Source organism: Pseudorasbora parva, chromosome 3 (assembly GCF_024679245.1).
Source record: "Pseudorasbora parva isolate DD20220531a chromosome 3, ASM2467924v1, whole genome shotgun sequence".
NCBI lineage: Eukaryota > Metazoa > Chordata > Actinopteri > Cypriniformes > Gobionidae > Pseudorasbora > Pseudorasbora parva.
Window position 1 is genome coordinate 21,643,088 of NC_090174.1, and position 15,890 is coordinate 21,658,977.

The 15,890-nt window shown below is 36.0% G+C and overlaps 1 protein-coding gene across 3 annotated transcripts; it reads left to right on the top strand.

Moving 5' to 3' along the window:
* The first annotated feature begins 2,299 nt into the window (after positions 1 to 2,299).
* Positions 2,300 to 15,879, top strand: LOC137070726 (selenocysteine insertion sequence-binding protein 2-like). 3 transcript variants are annotated; one of them, XM_067438119.1, is made up of 18 exons: positions 2,300 to 2,452; positions 3,075 to 3,161; positions 3,860 to 4,052; positions 4,126 to 4,195; positions 4,274 to 4,491; positions 4,617 to 4,698; positions 6,443 to 6,558; positions 6,632 to 6,772; positions 7,298 to 7,333; positions 7,454 to 7,564; positions 7,749 to 7,869; positions 8,613 to 8,776; positions 11,112 to 11,262; positions 11,512 to 11,671; positions 11,877 to 12,097; positions 12,188 to 12,342; positions 12,502 to 12,658; positions 14,171 to 15,879. In XM_067438119.1, the coding sequence occupies exons 2-18, from the start codon at positions 3,142 to 3,144 to the stop codon at positions 14,290 to 14,292; spliced, it is 2,238 nt and encodes a 745-aa protein (XP_067294220.1). In that variant the 5' UTR covers positions 2,300 to 2,452; positions 3,075 to 3,141; the 3' UTR covers positions 14,293 to 15,879. The 3 variants fall into 3 exon arrangements, with proteins under 3 accessions (XP_067294220.1, XP_067294222.1, XP_067294221.1); XM_067438121.1 differs by having other exon boundaries at positions 4,135 to 4,195; XM_067438120.1 differs by lacking the exon at positions 2,300 to 2,452 and adding an exon at positions 2,515 to 2,647.
* Positions 15,880 to 15,890: the final 11 nt, after the last annotated feature.

Sequence of the window (15,890 nt, forward strand, 5' to 3'; positions counted from 1 at the left end):
TATCCATTGCATTTATGGCTAATGCTATGACTGTGTAACTTTACTAAAAATCAAGGCATTGCGATTGCATTAATTAATATTAAAGTTTCAAATAATAAATCAATTACAAATTATGCAAATATGTATTTAGCACATTGCAACAACCTACAGTATAAAAATAAAATTCAAACTAAAATGTTTAACTCGACCTCAATCATGTGTGCATTAAATAATAATGTACAGGTCTACTGGCCTGCAGAAAGGTACAGAAATTGAATGAAGTAATCAAATGTAAAATAACTGCATATTTAACAGTTTAAATGAAAGATTAATCCTTATTTAACTTACAAAAGCTATTCAATCAAGAGCAGTGAGTGATGTCCTTATCTCTTGTTTGACATTAAACAGACAGCAGTAAAGGCTACTGCCCCTTTAAGAGCTAATAGAAGGATATGCGTCATCTTTCACGACTGTATAAAGTTCACTTAAGGCATATTCAGACTGGGTAATGACGGCGAAAACGACTGGTCATATTCGGACATACGGCCGCACTCGCATGCACTGAACGCAGTTTATAAAGAGGGGAAACAGTCAGTATGCTATTTTTATTTACCCGCCACGGTGGCCGGTAGGTGAAGAAGCGAGTTTACCCGCCACAACTCAAAATCACCCGCATTTGGCTGGTGGCGGGTGCTAATTTCCATCCCTGGTATAGCCCTTACTTAAATGGTTAGTCAATTGTTTAGCTACCCATTTTTCAATAGTTTTTTTAATGATGGTATAATGATTGGACGGTATTTTTTTTTTTTTTTTTTTTACATCATTTTATTGTTCAATGAGCAATAACTTTACTAATGCTAGTGCAAAAACAAGTTTGTTTCTACTTGTGCCAGCATCAAACAGACTATTCACTGAATAACATCAAATTATATTTGAAAGTCAAATATAAACAGGTCATTTACATTTACTCTAATTTATATATTTTTATCAAAGTCAACTTAAATAAAAAAAGCACATTTCACTAATAATATTTAATTCATAATAAAAACTACTTAAATATTATGTGTAATATTGTTACCATATTTTTTAAGTAGATACTGTGTAATTTTTTACAGTGTAGATACGTGTAATGAAATTGTGTTATTAAATTACAACATTCATGTAATTGTTGTATTACTGAGGTAAAATGTGTCATTTAATTAGTTAATAATCACATTAAAAGGAAATTGCTTTGCATTAGCCAAACCACATTTATAATGGGTAACTTATAACAGTAAGAAAATACATTTCCAAAGTAACTTTACTAACACTGAATGTATGTGAGATTCAACACATTCTTTCTGTGACTGTGGAATTTCTTTGAATTGTCATGAATTTAATTCTACTTCCTGTCATTCAAAATTCAACTTCATGTGGGGCAGTCAATTCAATTCAAATTCCAATTCATGAACTGAATTGAGGCCAATCCTGAAATTCTGAATTTTGCACAAGCCTGGTGGGGGACGATGGCTGGTCCCCACAATGTAGGTGATCTCAGGTTTATATTACATTGTGGGGATATTTGGTCCAAACAATGTAATAAAAACGTGTACACACACACACACACAACTATTTGTAATGTTTTTGAAAGTCTCTTATGCTCATTAAGCCTGCATTTATTTGGTAAAATAATAATAATAATAATAATAAGATAATATAATAAATATAATAAATCATATTAAATAAATGCTGTTTTTTTATTTTATTTTTTACTTTTTTTTCATCAAAGAATCCTGAAAAAATAGGTTATACAAAAATATTAAGCAGCACAACTGTTTCCAACATTGATAATAAATCAGTTAGAATGACTTCCGAAGGATCATGTGACACTGAAGACAGGAGTAATAATGCTGAGAATATAGCTTTAAATCACAGAAATATTTATATTTTAAAATAGAAAAACATTATTTTATTTCACAATAATACTGTTTTTCCTGTATTTTTTAAATATAAAATAAATGCAGGCTTGATGAACATACACTTCTTAAAAAAACACTACCAATATTAATGTTTTTAAAAATGTCTGGTACTCTGTACATGTGTTTATATATCAAAATATGTATTGTGAATGTAACTTTTAAGCGAGATTAATAAAACAATAAAGATGATTATTGTCTACAGCATTTTTATTTAAATCTAAATGTTTCTATTCATTTGCATGCACATGCCATGAAGGCTTTTTTTCCAATTAGGTTTACTTTTTAGATGAGACATAAACAAGTCTAAAATGTCATCAACATGTATCTGCTGAATATCACATCAACCAGTCTATGGTTGAGTAATGTATCAGACCACCCTTCAAAATAAAAGTTCCCCCGCCGATTGAGCATGTTGTCAACTTTGAGCTTAATCTTTAATTATTTGGCCTACCAGTTTTACATCTGAGCCGAACGGACTACGTCTTTTCAAAATGGAGTTTGTTAAAGGCCGGAAGGTATGAAAGATCTTGCTATTTGTTGGTTTTTTCATATCGTTTATCGTCACGACTGTGTATTTACACTAGCTCAGATGTCTAAACGTGCTATCTAGAAATCCCATTTGGCTGGTGGTGAACCCGACACAGAAGAGCTGCTGAAACCTGTCGACAGCTAAACATGCGTCACACTGACTCTATCATGTTATTTGACATGTAAGGCAGTAGCTCAGTATGTTTGAATTAAAGTTTGCATGATGTTCACTTCAGTACAGCTTACTGCTAACCGATCCAGTCTATCTCCATTACGACAACACTCATGAAAAAAAAAAAAACCTTATATACGTTTACCGATTAAATGAATAAACGTCAGTTTGTAGTAAATATAAACCCGTATTTTTAACCGTATCCTTGTATATTACTTTGATTGGCGGAATTATGACATACTGTCAAGTGGTGTTCAGTCTTTAAACTTCGGTTGCTGCGTCATTATTTGTCATTTACACATCGTTTACATCGTTTGTTTAAACGCATATTTGTGTACTACATATGGTTATTTTATGAATTCAGCTTCTTTTCACCTCGTGCATGTTGTGTTATCATATCACCAATCTGTTCTTTGAACCTGTCTCTCTGCTCACAGATAATGAAGGCTGGAGTTTTGGATCCTCTTAAGTTGTTTGATTCATAGCCTTCCACAACCATACAAAATGGAGGATCATTTAAAAAGGTAAATATAAGTGATCATGTGGCATCTGTCTTTACCTGTCATAGTAGGCCAAAATTAAGAAATATGATTCAGTAACATAATATGTAGATTCTTTTTCCAAATAAGCAAATTCAGTGTTTTATTGACACTAAATACCCCCCGCCATCTCCCCCTCTCCCCCCCCCCCCCCCCAATTTAACTAAATTTAAACAAGGGAATGAATATGTGCAACATAAGGTTTACCTTAAACATGGCCATGAGTTTGTGGGAATCTGTTTTTAATTTGTAGCAATCATGGGCTTTTTTTTGAAAGTTCACACAGGTTCATCAGTACTAAAACTTAGAAGTTGTGAAAACTTAGAAGATCCAAAAAGGTCCAAAAGACATCATAATATGAATCATGTGGGGTTTTTTGTTGTTGTTTTGTTCATCATATAAAGCCATTTTAACTGTTCACAATTAAATTAAAGGAATAGTTCACCCAAATTATTCCATAATTTATTCACATTCAAGTTGTTTCAAACCTGTATGAATTTCTTACTTCTGCTGTACACAGAATATATTTTTTAAGAATTTTGGTAACCAGACAGTTGACGGCACATATTGACTTCCATAGTATTTTTTTATTTCATATTTTTCCCTACTATGGAAGTCGTTAGTATCATCTGGTTTTGATTAGTAGTATGATAAATATGATTTAAATTTTTTATTGTACACAGACCTCCATCTAAAAACACTGCATGCCAGTCGTCACCTGAGGACTGGTTCAAGAAAAGGCAGCGATCAGTTGACAATCAGTATGATGCGGCACCAAGGATGCACGGCTACAACAGTAGCTTTCACACAAACAAGAGCGCTGATCTCAAAACACGCAGTGGTTTCAAAGAAGGCACAAACAAGCAAACTGGAAAGGTCTGATTCTAGTATGGCCATTTGGATGATTTGCATTATTAAACTGTTGTGCAAAAGTTTTTAAATCTTTCAGATGTTACAGGACAACAGAGCTGAGCCTTCCTCTCAGGACAAAAGAATCAGCAGGAGATCAACAGATAGAGGTGCTAATTCCTTTTAAGAAGCATTTTGATAATAATTTACTGGTTAAATAGTAATCAAATTATTGTTTCTGTTTCAAGGTTACAGAGGGACCAAACCTACCCCAAACCCAGCTGAGAGAGCCAAATCGGCCATTACATACAGTAGCACATTTGAAATGAAACTGGCCGATTTCCCGGAATTGGGTGATATCACACCCAGCAACCATACAGCAGCTTTCCTGCACCAGGAACCAACGGTGTGTGCTAGTGCAGTCATGCCAGCAGAGCGTCAGAGTTCACCAGCACTCATTTGTAAGGTAACTATCATGGATGATGGTTTGAGCCAAATAACACATTGTTCTTTTAAAGCACAAAGTTCTTTTACAAACATGCGCTGCCTTCACGTTCTCACTGAAACTTGGCAATTGTTGTTTTCTGTTAGAATGTATCAAAACGAAGAACCAAGTCTGCACAGCAAGACTTGTCCAGTGGAAAGTATGACATGTCATTAGTTATCACAACAGGTAAAGATGTGCAAACATGCTTCAGAAATCAAGTCTCCATAAAATCAAAATTGGCCATTCCTTTTTTTTTCTTACAGAATATTGCAGTATGTATTTACATTTCTTTATTATACACACTTTTTTTAAAGGGGGGGTGAAATGCTGTTTCATCCATACAGAGCTTTTTACACTGTTAAAGACTTGGATTCCCATCCTAAACATAGACAAAGTTTCAAAAACTAATGCTGGACGTTTGATGGAGTATTTCTGTGTTAAAAATACTCCTTCCGGTTTCTCACAAGTTTCTGAGAGTTTTCTTCGAGAATGGCTTGGCTTGGCGTCGATAGAGCGGAAGGTCCTTGTGTGGGCCGTACGGGCTCTTCTCCCAATAGGGTGCGCGCGCGCGCGTGACTAGAGCGAGAGAGGAAATGCACGCCCATAAACACTCGCTCAGGTGCAGATCCAGTCGTCCGTGAACACTTATGTCATTATAGTCCGCGCCGCGCTCCACTTTATTCCTATGGGTGACATCAAGCGACTTCAACACTTCAGCACAGCATTCCGGGAAGGCAACGCTGCATTTGAACCGATTTGAACGCAGAAATGACAGGAAACTTCACAACATCGCTTCAGTCGCGTCGCAAAGTGGATTTCCACGGTCACTGCTGTCACAGGACTTCACCAAATCATACCAAAGAAGTGTGTTTTTGATGGAGCGGTCCCAGCGATAAAGGTTCGGTCCTGCTTTGGAAGCAGCCGGTGAGTAAAACTGCTTCAAATGTCTGTGCTGTTGGCTACCGTCACGTGAGTAAACATCAGTAAACGACACGATCGCGTGCTTCGTCAGTCAAATGTGCTAACGTTACTCCATTGTTGTTCTATGTATAACGTTACACTAGTCTGACGTGCAAAACCGTTTTGCTTGCTACTGCTAAGGTTTAGTCGCATACAATAATCCATAAACCGAATCATGTCCTCATAAACTGCGAGTAAACACACACAAATGTTGACAGGCCACTAAATACAGTACATACCACAGAGACGGACGTCCTGCTGTTGCTGTTTCTCCTGTTCAATTTATTTCAGCCTCAGATTTGATTCTGGATCATATCTGTATTAGCTGAATCCGATCGAGAGCCAAGGGTTTCTCCATGCTTGAGGACGTCACCACTTTGCACTCATTCGTCATTCTTTAGCTCCGCCCACACGATACGACTCCTGGCGCTCGTTTTTTTCCGGAAAGACTCGGTACAGCCTATATTACTTTTATAAATATAATAAAACTAAAGACTTTTCGTAGATATGAAGGATGCAATACTACTCTATAGGCACTGAAGATTGACATGAGATTGACTGAAACTGAGTGTTTCACCCCCCCTTTAAGTCACGTGCCCTTGTAATCTTTAATTAAACCCCTCCCCTTTGCATTGACTTTTCTGATGATGTGTTTACTGGCTTGAGGTCACAGCAATAGAAAACCATTTTTTTCTTGTTCAAGAAGCCTTTTCATTCAAGTACATATGTAAAAATATGGAAGAAAACACCAACTTGTTTCATGCCAAATTTAATAATACACGTCTTCCCTTTTGTTATTTTGCACAATTTCAAGGAAAATAAATTAACTGAATATTCAGGTTCGTTTCACTGGGAAATCGGCCTGTGTCATATAACGGATATGGGTTTTGAATCTCTTTAAATTAGATGTTAAAATTCAATATTAAAGGAATTAAATGTATCATATTCTTTCAAATCCATTCTTATTTAGATGAGGGTAGTGCAATATCTAATCCCACTGGTTCTGCTGCTAACTCCTGGGCAAACATTGCCTCTCAGCCTCCCAGAGTCATCCAGAAAAGCCCCAAAGCCAACACATCTTCCCAGGTAAACTAACGGACTGTTCATCAGCATTTTAAAAATGTACTTTACAAAACAGACACAATTTTTCTGTGTTTAGGAGGATCTATCCTCTCAGACAGCAGAGCAGAAAGCTGAGAAGAAGAAGAGGAAGAAAAAGAAGAAATCCAAAACGGTATCGGAGAACGCAGAGGAGACACCGGAGAAACATCTGATACAGCAGGAGCCACCGAAGTTTGAGGTAAAAACTGTTTATGTATGTCATATGCTATTTTCTGAATGCAATGTTAAGTTGTTACTTGGAAATAAATTGGTGTTTAAATCAGTGTCATTATTGTTAACTAAAACTATTTAAAAAAAAAACAAAAACAAAATATATATATATATATATATAAAGGTTCATAAAAATATTATATGTAAAACTTTGAAAAAGATGCCTTGCCTTGGCAACTAGCTGAAATAAGTTCAGGATTTTACACTAAATACTAAAGGTAAGTTAAAGATTAAAAGTATATATATAAATTTAATAAAGCTAACATAAAGTGACTTACCAATTAAAATGAAAAACTGAAAGAATTATAATAGTCTGGTTAATTATAATCAGTTTTAGAAACAATCAATATTTATTCACTATATCACTTTTATTTTAAAATATTTATTTTAAATTTTAATAGTTGAAATATTGCTTCCTCCCCTCATTTTTTTATGTTTGATCATTAACGTACATTAGAAGCATAATGGTGATTATCAATGATTGTTTTTGTAGGATGAAGAGGAGTTTCCAGACCTGTCGCTTGCATTTGTGAGTTTATTCTTTTGGCCTGAGCAGATCCTAATGCTAGCAGTTCATATAACACGTTTGAATGACAGAGACGGAGATATGCACATGTTTATTGTATCATCTGTAATAACATTTATTCAGGAACTCAAAGGACATTCTTTAGCACAAAAAGAGGGATCGTCTTTACACCCAGAGATAAAACACAAAGCCACTACACCCACTTCTGCCTCTGGTGACACTAAGAAAACACAGGTTGGTTTCCAGAGCAATGTTTAAAACTTATGAAAACAAAACACTCTGTCCATCATGTGGTGTACAGTTCAATCTGATTGAACTTTGCAATACCAGACATACAATGTAAAATTAATCACCAGATAATTTTTATGAAAAATTAGATGCATTGTAATTTGATTCTAATCCACTTTTATTTCATCAGACTAGTCAGAAAAAGTCAAAAGTTCCTGTACAGCTTGACCTTGGAAACATGCTGATGGTTCTTGAGCAGAAGCAACAGTCTCAAAAATCCAAACAAGATCAACGACCAGTAACACTTTCAGGTAAAAAAAAAAAATACCGGTTTTTAAAGGGGCCGTTCACCAAAAAAATGTCTTGCTGTCATTTTCTCATGTTGTTGCAAACCCATAAGACCTTTGTTCTTTTTCAAAAGACAAATTGTGATATTTTATGTCTCATTACTGCCATTCACAAATCCTTCTGTGGCCTCATAGGATACTAAAGTGCCCATTATATGCACAACTAAGAATCTCGCTGGAAGTAGTCATTTTATGAGTACTGCAAATTTGGACAATTTGTCACACGCTGCTTATTATATAGTAGGGAAATATAAGATTTCGGATGCAGCCTTTGACCAGCAAACAAATAAAAGATCCAATGTGCTGGGGTGATGCGAGAATAAACCTCATTTGTCGAGCAAGCATTCAACCCCATTGGTTGAGCGCTCTGATCTATGTGCATTTGCTGATCAAAGTTTAAATGTGAATAAAAGCTTTAGTTAAATCTGTTCATATAAAATTGATCATGTCTCTTCAGAAAACTGCTAAATTCATATGGATTACTTTTCCGTACTCTTTATAACTCTATGAAGCGTCAGAGTTTTGAGTGAATAAGCTTTCAATGAAGGGACAGAAATCTCTCAGATTGAATTAAAAACACCTTTATTTGTGTTTTGAAGATAAATGAAAGTCATACAGGTTTGGAATGACATGAGGGCGAGTAAATGATGACAGATTTTTCATTCTTGGACAAACTAAAATAACAAATAATATTACCGGTGTGTTAGTTGGAGGAGCTCTACCTGTAGTCCACAAAGAACCTTCAGTCCAGAAAAAGCCATGGCAGCAAGAAAAAGCACCACACAACCCGCTGGACTCAACTTGTCCCTTAGTGAAGAAGGGAAAACAGCGAGAAGTTCCCAAGGCGAAAAAACCAACGCCACTTAAAAGAGTGAGTCTACTGTCCATTTAAAGATGCAGTGAGTCATTTTTGTGCCACTGGTGTCATCAAACCAAATTTTTATTTGTGTTTAGTGTAGCTGTTAGTGCAGAAATTACACACACATTTTAAAGGGGTCCTGAACTATGATTATTGACTATTACACTATTGTATACTATGACTATTATACTGTTGTCTGAGGTCAACTTATGACATTTGTGTGTTTTTTTACATTTAAAGGGTCATGAAAGCCTTTTGAATGTGTGTTTGAATTTTAAATGTGGGAGTAAACTAGTTAATTTTAACCCTTTTTGCCCTATTTTTAACTTCCTGGTTAAAATTAATCTTCATGTCAACGTCAAAGGCTGTGATGCTTTCTTGTACTATAATACGGCGATGACAATCGCTGTCTCATAATTATTCATGAGACTGCGTGTCTTTATTCTATGAGAAGACGGGTTGCTTAATTCATGACAGCACACGCTAAATTTTTCATGACAGCACACGTTAATAGGCATTTTCCTCTGACTGACGGCGCTTCAGACAGTGAGATTGAATACAGTAAGTGAGAGATGCCTTAATGGATCAAAAACAAGTGTTTTTTCCGCTTTGTATGAGTGTCTGCATTGCCTGCGTTCTCTTCAAAAGATCCTGAGTCTCTTCACACAAACACGATTCGTCCGCACTGTGAGTGTAATCGCTCTTCACGGCTATTTAACCGACCAAACAGCATATAAAACTCCACAAAATAAGCCCAAAAGTTATCAAAGTTATACAACAGTGTCTTCACATATATTTTCAAAGCAAAGAACAAATTGCGAATAGCTGTGCATTTAATTGTGCATTAAATTATAGTTGTCACAGAATATACTGTATGTATTTGTGTAATGGTGAGCTTACAAAACCACGTGTCGAGTGTATCGTAATGATCATTTGCAGCGTGCATTTGTGGGAAGCTTTGATGCTTTTAATGAAAGCAAAATAAAATTGTCTGAATCAAAAGAAGCCGCTGCTGTGCTGTCATACCCCACTCTGCCGCTAAACCATGCCCACTTTTAAAGTATTTTTTTTAGAACTGTTGGGAGAACTGACTGCTGCTGAAATGGGGTTTCATGACCCTTTAAAAACATAATGAATAAGTAATAGGCTATTTTCTAACCTGCCTTTGAGCCTAGCTCCAGGAACGCTTATTTTTTTTATGGGCATGCCACATTGAAGACTTGAGTGAACAGTAAACAGTTTTGCATATTATAATAAGCTTTCGTCTCCCGTCATTACATGTGGAAAAACGGCAACCAGAAGGATTCGCCCACAAGGTTCGCAAAGCGTCTTTATCAAACAAACACAATGATTTTTCTTATCCACCTGCGATTGATTAACATGTTATTTATTTTATTACTTGGCCCGTCCGGTTGGTGGATATAACCACAAACTGTGGATCACTAACACTCACACACACACACACACACACACACACACACACACAAACACAAACACAGACACAGACACAAAAGCCAAGTATGTGCAAATCAGCATGTTCAAAACTTCTGCGATTTTATTTTTCCTTCAGATATCAAGTCAAGAGAGTGAACAGCGCACACCAAGAAAGGAATGTTATTTCACTATTTAAGATAGCCCATGGGGTAGGCCGGTGATACAGTTTGGTAGCCCGACTGGAAAACACAGCCCCGGGACATGTTCAAGTCTGATCCTGAATCGCTAGACAATGAACCAACAACACCTCAAAAGCAAAGGATACTCCAGGCTGTAACAGCGTGCAAGTTAGCGTTAATTATGTTTAGTTGGACACGTACACATAATCAGTAGATATCAAACTATCTCAGTGATGTAGATATCATCACATATTTAAAAAAGTAATAATTTTACTCGCATAAGGCATTTCACTCCACACTGATGTCAACAGGAAGAACATTCACAGATCGGTCATTTGCTGAGCCAGCTGTCAATAAAAGCTTTTCTTTGACTAACAAGCAAGTTTTTAGATCTGAAACTTTTTTTCTGAAGGATATTCTTATATTACCATGACGTTTTATATCAAAGGCTCAAGGGAAAGTTGATTTATTTTCTTAATTGATATATCTTTGAATATACTGTGAACCACTGTGAATATATGTATAATATATAAATTATATTTCTGTCAATATGGGGTGCTGTGTACACATTAATGAGAAAAAAAAAATCATGATTTTAGAAAACGGCTGCAATATAACAGAGTGAAAAATTTAACAGGGTCTGAATACTTTCCATACCCACTGTATATTGTACATTTTGAATCTATATTTTTGATAAGCATACTAAAAGATGTTTTGCATTTTGAACAACTAAGGTCATTCTTCGGGAAAGAGAGGAGAGGAAACAGAACCGCCTGCTGGAGGAGAGAGACCCGGCCCGAGTGGCCACTGAGGCTGTTGAAAAAGAAACTAGTAATAGTGAGAATCCTTCTGAAACAAGCCTGGCTGACAATGACCAACACACAAGTATGAAACACAGTACTGTAATATCAATCAATCAATCAACTTTATTTTTATAGCACGTTTACAATGACGATTGTTTCAAAGCAGCTTCACAGTGTTAAAGAGGACAATATTCTAACAAAAAATATTATATTATCATCGCATAATAAGTGATCATTGTAGACAATTACTGAGGTTGCTCAGAGTCCGAATATGAAATATTTTAGTGTGATTTGTTGTAGTGAAATATTGTTGTTTCACAATCTGTATCAGATATAGATGAAAACCCTGGACTTGTTGGTACTGAGGAGTCGGAGTGTGACCAGCCTGGTTCGCCATCTGATCACAAGTTGGATGACAGTGTGTCAGAAAATGCAACACTAAAATCCTGTAATCCCAATCATCCCAAAATCCACAGCCGGAAGTTCAGAGAGTAAGAGCATTTATGTTATATTTTGGTTACAGTTTTGTTTCTCAAAGATTGTTCCTAAAAATACTTGAAGGCTTGATGAAACAAAAGTCTAAGTCCTGAAGTTCACTTTTTTTCAAGTGATGGAACATTTTTTATTTAATAATAATAATAATGACTATTTTTATTATTCCTTTGTAGTTAATATATTTTTCTTCTATGTCTACAGCTACTGCAACCAAGTGCTTAGAAAAGATGTAGATGAATGTGTGAGCAGCTTACTGAAGGAGCTGGTGAGGTTTCAGGATCGTCTTTATCAGAAAGACCCCATGAAGGCCAGGATGAAGCGCAGGTTGGTCATGGGCCTACGAGAGGTGCTGAAACACCTCAAACTCAGGAAGGTCAAGTGCGTTATCATCTCGCCCAACTGTGAACGGATTCAGTCTAAAGGTAGCATGAACTTACAGCACAAACGTACATTTCGATTCATGTTGCAGTTTGCGTGTTGTTGCTGATCGATGGCCTGTTGTATTAATGTAGGAGGTTTAGATGAGGCTCTGCACACTATCATTGACACATGCCGGGATCAAGGTGTCCCATTTGTGTTTGCATTGTCGAGAAAGGCACTGGGCCGCTGTGTTAATAAAGCTGTCCCGGTCAGCTTGGTGGGCATCTTTAACTATGATGGCGCACAGGTGAGTACCTGAAGTTTCTAGTTGTAGTTAAGGTAAATGTTGATACTTGTAAAGAATCTTAAGTGGAATTACAGTAAAATAAGTCATTATACTTAACTTATTGTATTTATTCATTGAATTTTGCTGATTCCTGTACATGTAATTATTCCATGGCCACAGGACCATTATCACAAAATGATCGAGTTATCAGCCGAAGCCAGAAAAGCCTATGAGGTGATGATTGCAAGCCTGGAGGCAGAATCTCTGGAGCAGCAGGAGGAGCTACAGGAGGTGGAGCCGTCGGGAGAACCTTCTGGAATAGAAGAGCCAGAGTACAGTACGTCCTAGTTAAAAACCTAAAAATAGTGTGAATTTATTACCTTTTTTTACTGGCTTCATTATTCTCTTAGTTAACTACTCTGTTAAATTACTCATTACTTTTAAATCTGTAAATGTGTAACTTATTTGCTTTGTTTATAGGAATGCCAGCTATGAATTATGAATAGTCAGAATTGTGACTTTATATCTCGCAATTGCAAGTTTATATCTCAGAATTCTGACTTTATAACTCGCAACTGTGAGGAAAAAAGTCAGAATTCTGAAAAAAGTTACAATTACTCTTTTAATTGTTTTATTAAAGGGATAGTTCACCCAAAAATGAAAATGTTATGTTTGAGAACTTGAGTGAGTTTGCAAAACAGAGTGAGAACGTGGATCCATCATGCCTTGTTACCACTGTGCAGGCTGGTGGTGGTGGTGTAATGGTGTGGAGTATGTTTTCTTGGCACACTTTAGGCCCCTTAGTGCCAATTGGGCATCGTTTAAATGCCACAGCCTACCTGAGCATTGTTTCTGACGATGTCCATCCCTTTATGACCACCATGTACCCATCCTCTGATGGCTACTTCCAGCAGGATAATACATCGCCACGAAGCTCGAATCATTTCAAATTGGTTTCTTGAACATGACAAAGAGTTCATTGTTACTAAAATGGCCCCCACAGTCACCAGATCTCAACCCAACAGAGCATTTTTAGGATGTGGTGGAACGGGAGCTTCGTGCCCTGGATGTGCATCCCACAAATCTCCATCAACTGCAAGATGCTATCCTATCAATATGGGCCAACATTTCTGAAGAATGCTTTTAGCACCTTGTTGAATCAATGCCATGTAGAATTAAGGCAGTTCTGAAGGCGAAAGGGGGTCAAACACAGTATTAGTATGGTGTTCCTAATAATCCTTTAGGAAGTGTGTGTGTATGTGATATAGATGTATGTATGTATGTGTATATATATATATATATATATATATATATATATATATATATATATACATACATACATCTATATCTATATCTATCTATATATAATGATTGTGCCAGGTTTTTGACCTTCTTAATGGCATTGGGAATACTAACTGAGATTTGTCTGAAATAAGTTTCATTTTTAGGTGAACTATCGCTTTAAGTGGCAGAAACAGGCTTCCATAATGAGGACTGGAGTAATGATGCTGAAAAATGTTGATTTGCCATCAGAAATAAATTACATGTTAAAATATAGTTCAATAAATACACTTGTAAATTGTAATATTTCACAATTTTACTCTTCTTACTGTATTTTTGATCAAATAATTACGAGTAGTCTTGCATAAGTCCTCATAAGCTGATACTCGCATAATAGCCAAATATTAATTAATTAATTAATTAAGCCCGAGTTTTTATGAAAGGAATTTTTGAAAGCATCATTAAAGTGCTAATCATTTGTTTACATATTTTAGTGTGAAAACTTAATGCATAAGAATTATTTGCGCTCTGCATTATGATTCACCCTTTTAATCTGTTCTTTTCTCAGTTAAAACCTGGAAGAAAATGCTCGAGAAAGATTACAACCCCCCTTTCCTGAATTTCGAGGACCAGTTTTCTTCTGTTTCCATTGATTCAGAGCAGCTGCTGGATGACCATGAAGGAAGTTGATGGAAGTACAAAGATGAATAAGACAAAAAAAAAATGTTTTTGTTTGTTTGCAGTGTCGAGGTCATGCTTCTGTGACACGGAAACAGATCCACTACAGTGTTTCCGACTACCCCGCGTGAGCCTCTTGCGCCTTGTGAAATATGTCAGGAATAGCTTGAAATACCAAATGTGCCTGTCTAGAGGATTTTATTAAGAAATGTACATATTTTCCTGTGACCTGGAATGGTGTATTAAATCAGGAGCTTAAAATAGTGAACTGCCCTTGACTACGTATTTTCTTATAGATATCACATAATTAGTTTGATGTTTCCAGTCTGAATGGTGAATATTTTTGCAAATAGCTAATATTCCTCTATTTCTATTAAAATAAGTGTAATAGTTTGCTAAAATGGTAGAAATAATCTGAACCACTTAATTATGTACATGTTTACATTTGTAAATCAAATGTATTTTCCATGTTGAATGCACAATTTTACTGATCATGACCACTGTGCAGCCCACGTATCGTCATTATTGGCAGGTTGATATTTAATTCTGAAGGTTCATAAGCGAATGATTGTTATGACCGTGAACTGTTTGTTGGAATACCTCTCCCTCCTAGAACTTATTAAACGATCACTTACCTAAATCATAGTCTCCACTTTTAATTTATAACTCTCCTCTAACTGTTCCTCAACACTGGCTAATCCATTAATACTGAGTCCTTGAGGTGGTTCTCCTTAAATTTCTCAACGTGAGGTCAACTCTGTCACAGAGTCTCTGTGTCTATGCTATCGGCTGCGGTTAATAGGGAATGTGTTCGTTATGCAGTTGTATAGTCTGTGGCTCATGGCATATTCATGTAACATAGAGCTAACAATACAGGTCTTCACTTGTTAGTAACACTATTTTTTTTTTTTTACATATAAACCTTTTGCCCTGCTTCGGTGTAGATTCAGAATGTTGACTTTGGGACCAAAACAACTTTGTGATTGTGAGGATTTTTCTCCAGTATTTGCAATAAATTCATTGCAATAAATGGTCTTGTTGTGTCAGAAATGCCCTTGTCTTTGGAATACCATTATACATTTTATAAAAATCAGACCTATGAATGTAGTTTATGAATAGTTAACAAAAGTTCTGTCATTTACACACCCTCAAGTAGTTCCAAACTTGTATGAATATTTGTTCTGATGAACACAAAATAAGATATTTTCTATAGTACTGCCTTAGTAGTCTGGGTCCTAAATTCAACGGGGTCCATCAACTGTTTAGCTCCCCATATTCTTCAAAATATATTCTGTGTTCAGCAGAAGAAATTCATACAAGCTTGTTACAACTTAAAGGATCATGACCCTTAGGGTTTTCATTAAAAAAATATATGTATTTGTGCTTTGAAGAATGACACAAGGGTGAGTGAATGATGAGAGAATTGACATTTTTGGATGAATGAACCCTTTAAATTTCATTATCAAATGAGACATACCATCACGTCTAAGCCTACCACAAAAATCTGACTTAGGGCTACACATTTATACTTGTATGCTATTTGAGAAATGTGAAAAGAATGCTCACTGATCTGGAATAAACCACCACATCTTGGCCAAACCAGTTCTCCG

What these genes read in the sequence shown, in the direction of transcription:
- LOC137070726 (XM_067438119.1), top strand. Translation starts at nt 3,142, where the DNA reads ATGGAGGATCATTTAAAAAG. An exon ending in AACCAACGCCACTTAAAAGA is followed by an intron (nt 8,777 to 11,111) that starts GTGAGTCTACTG and finishes TGAACAACTAAG; the next exon opens with GTCATTCTTCGGGAAAGAGA. An exon ending in TTAACTATGATGGCGCACAG is followed by an intron (nt 12,343 to 12,501) that starts GTGAGTACCTGA and finishes CCATGGCCACAG; the next exon opens with GACCATTATCACAAAATGAT.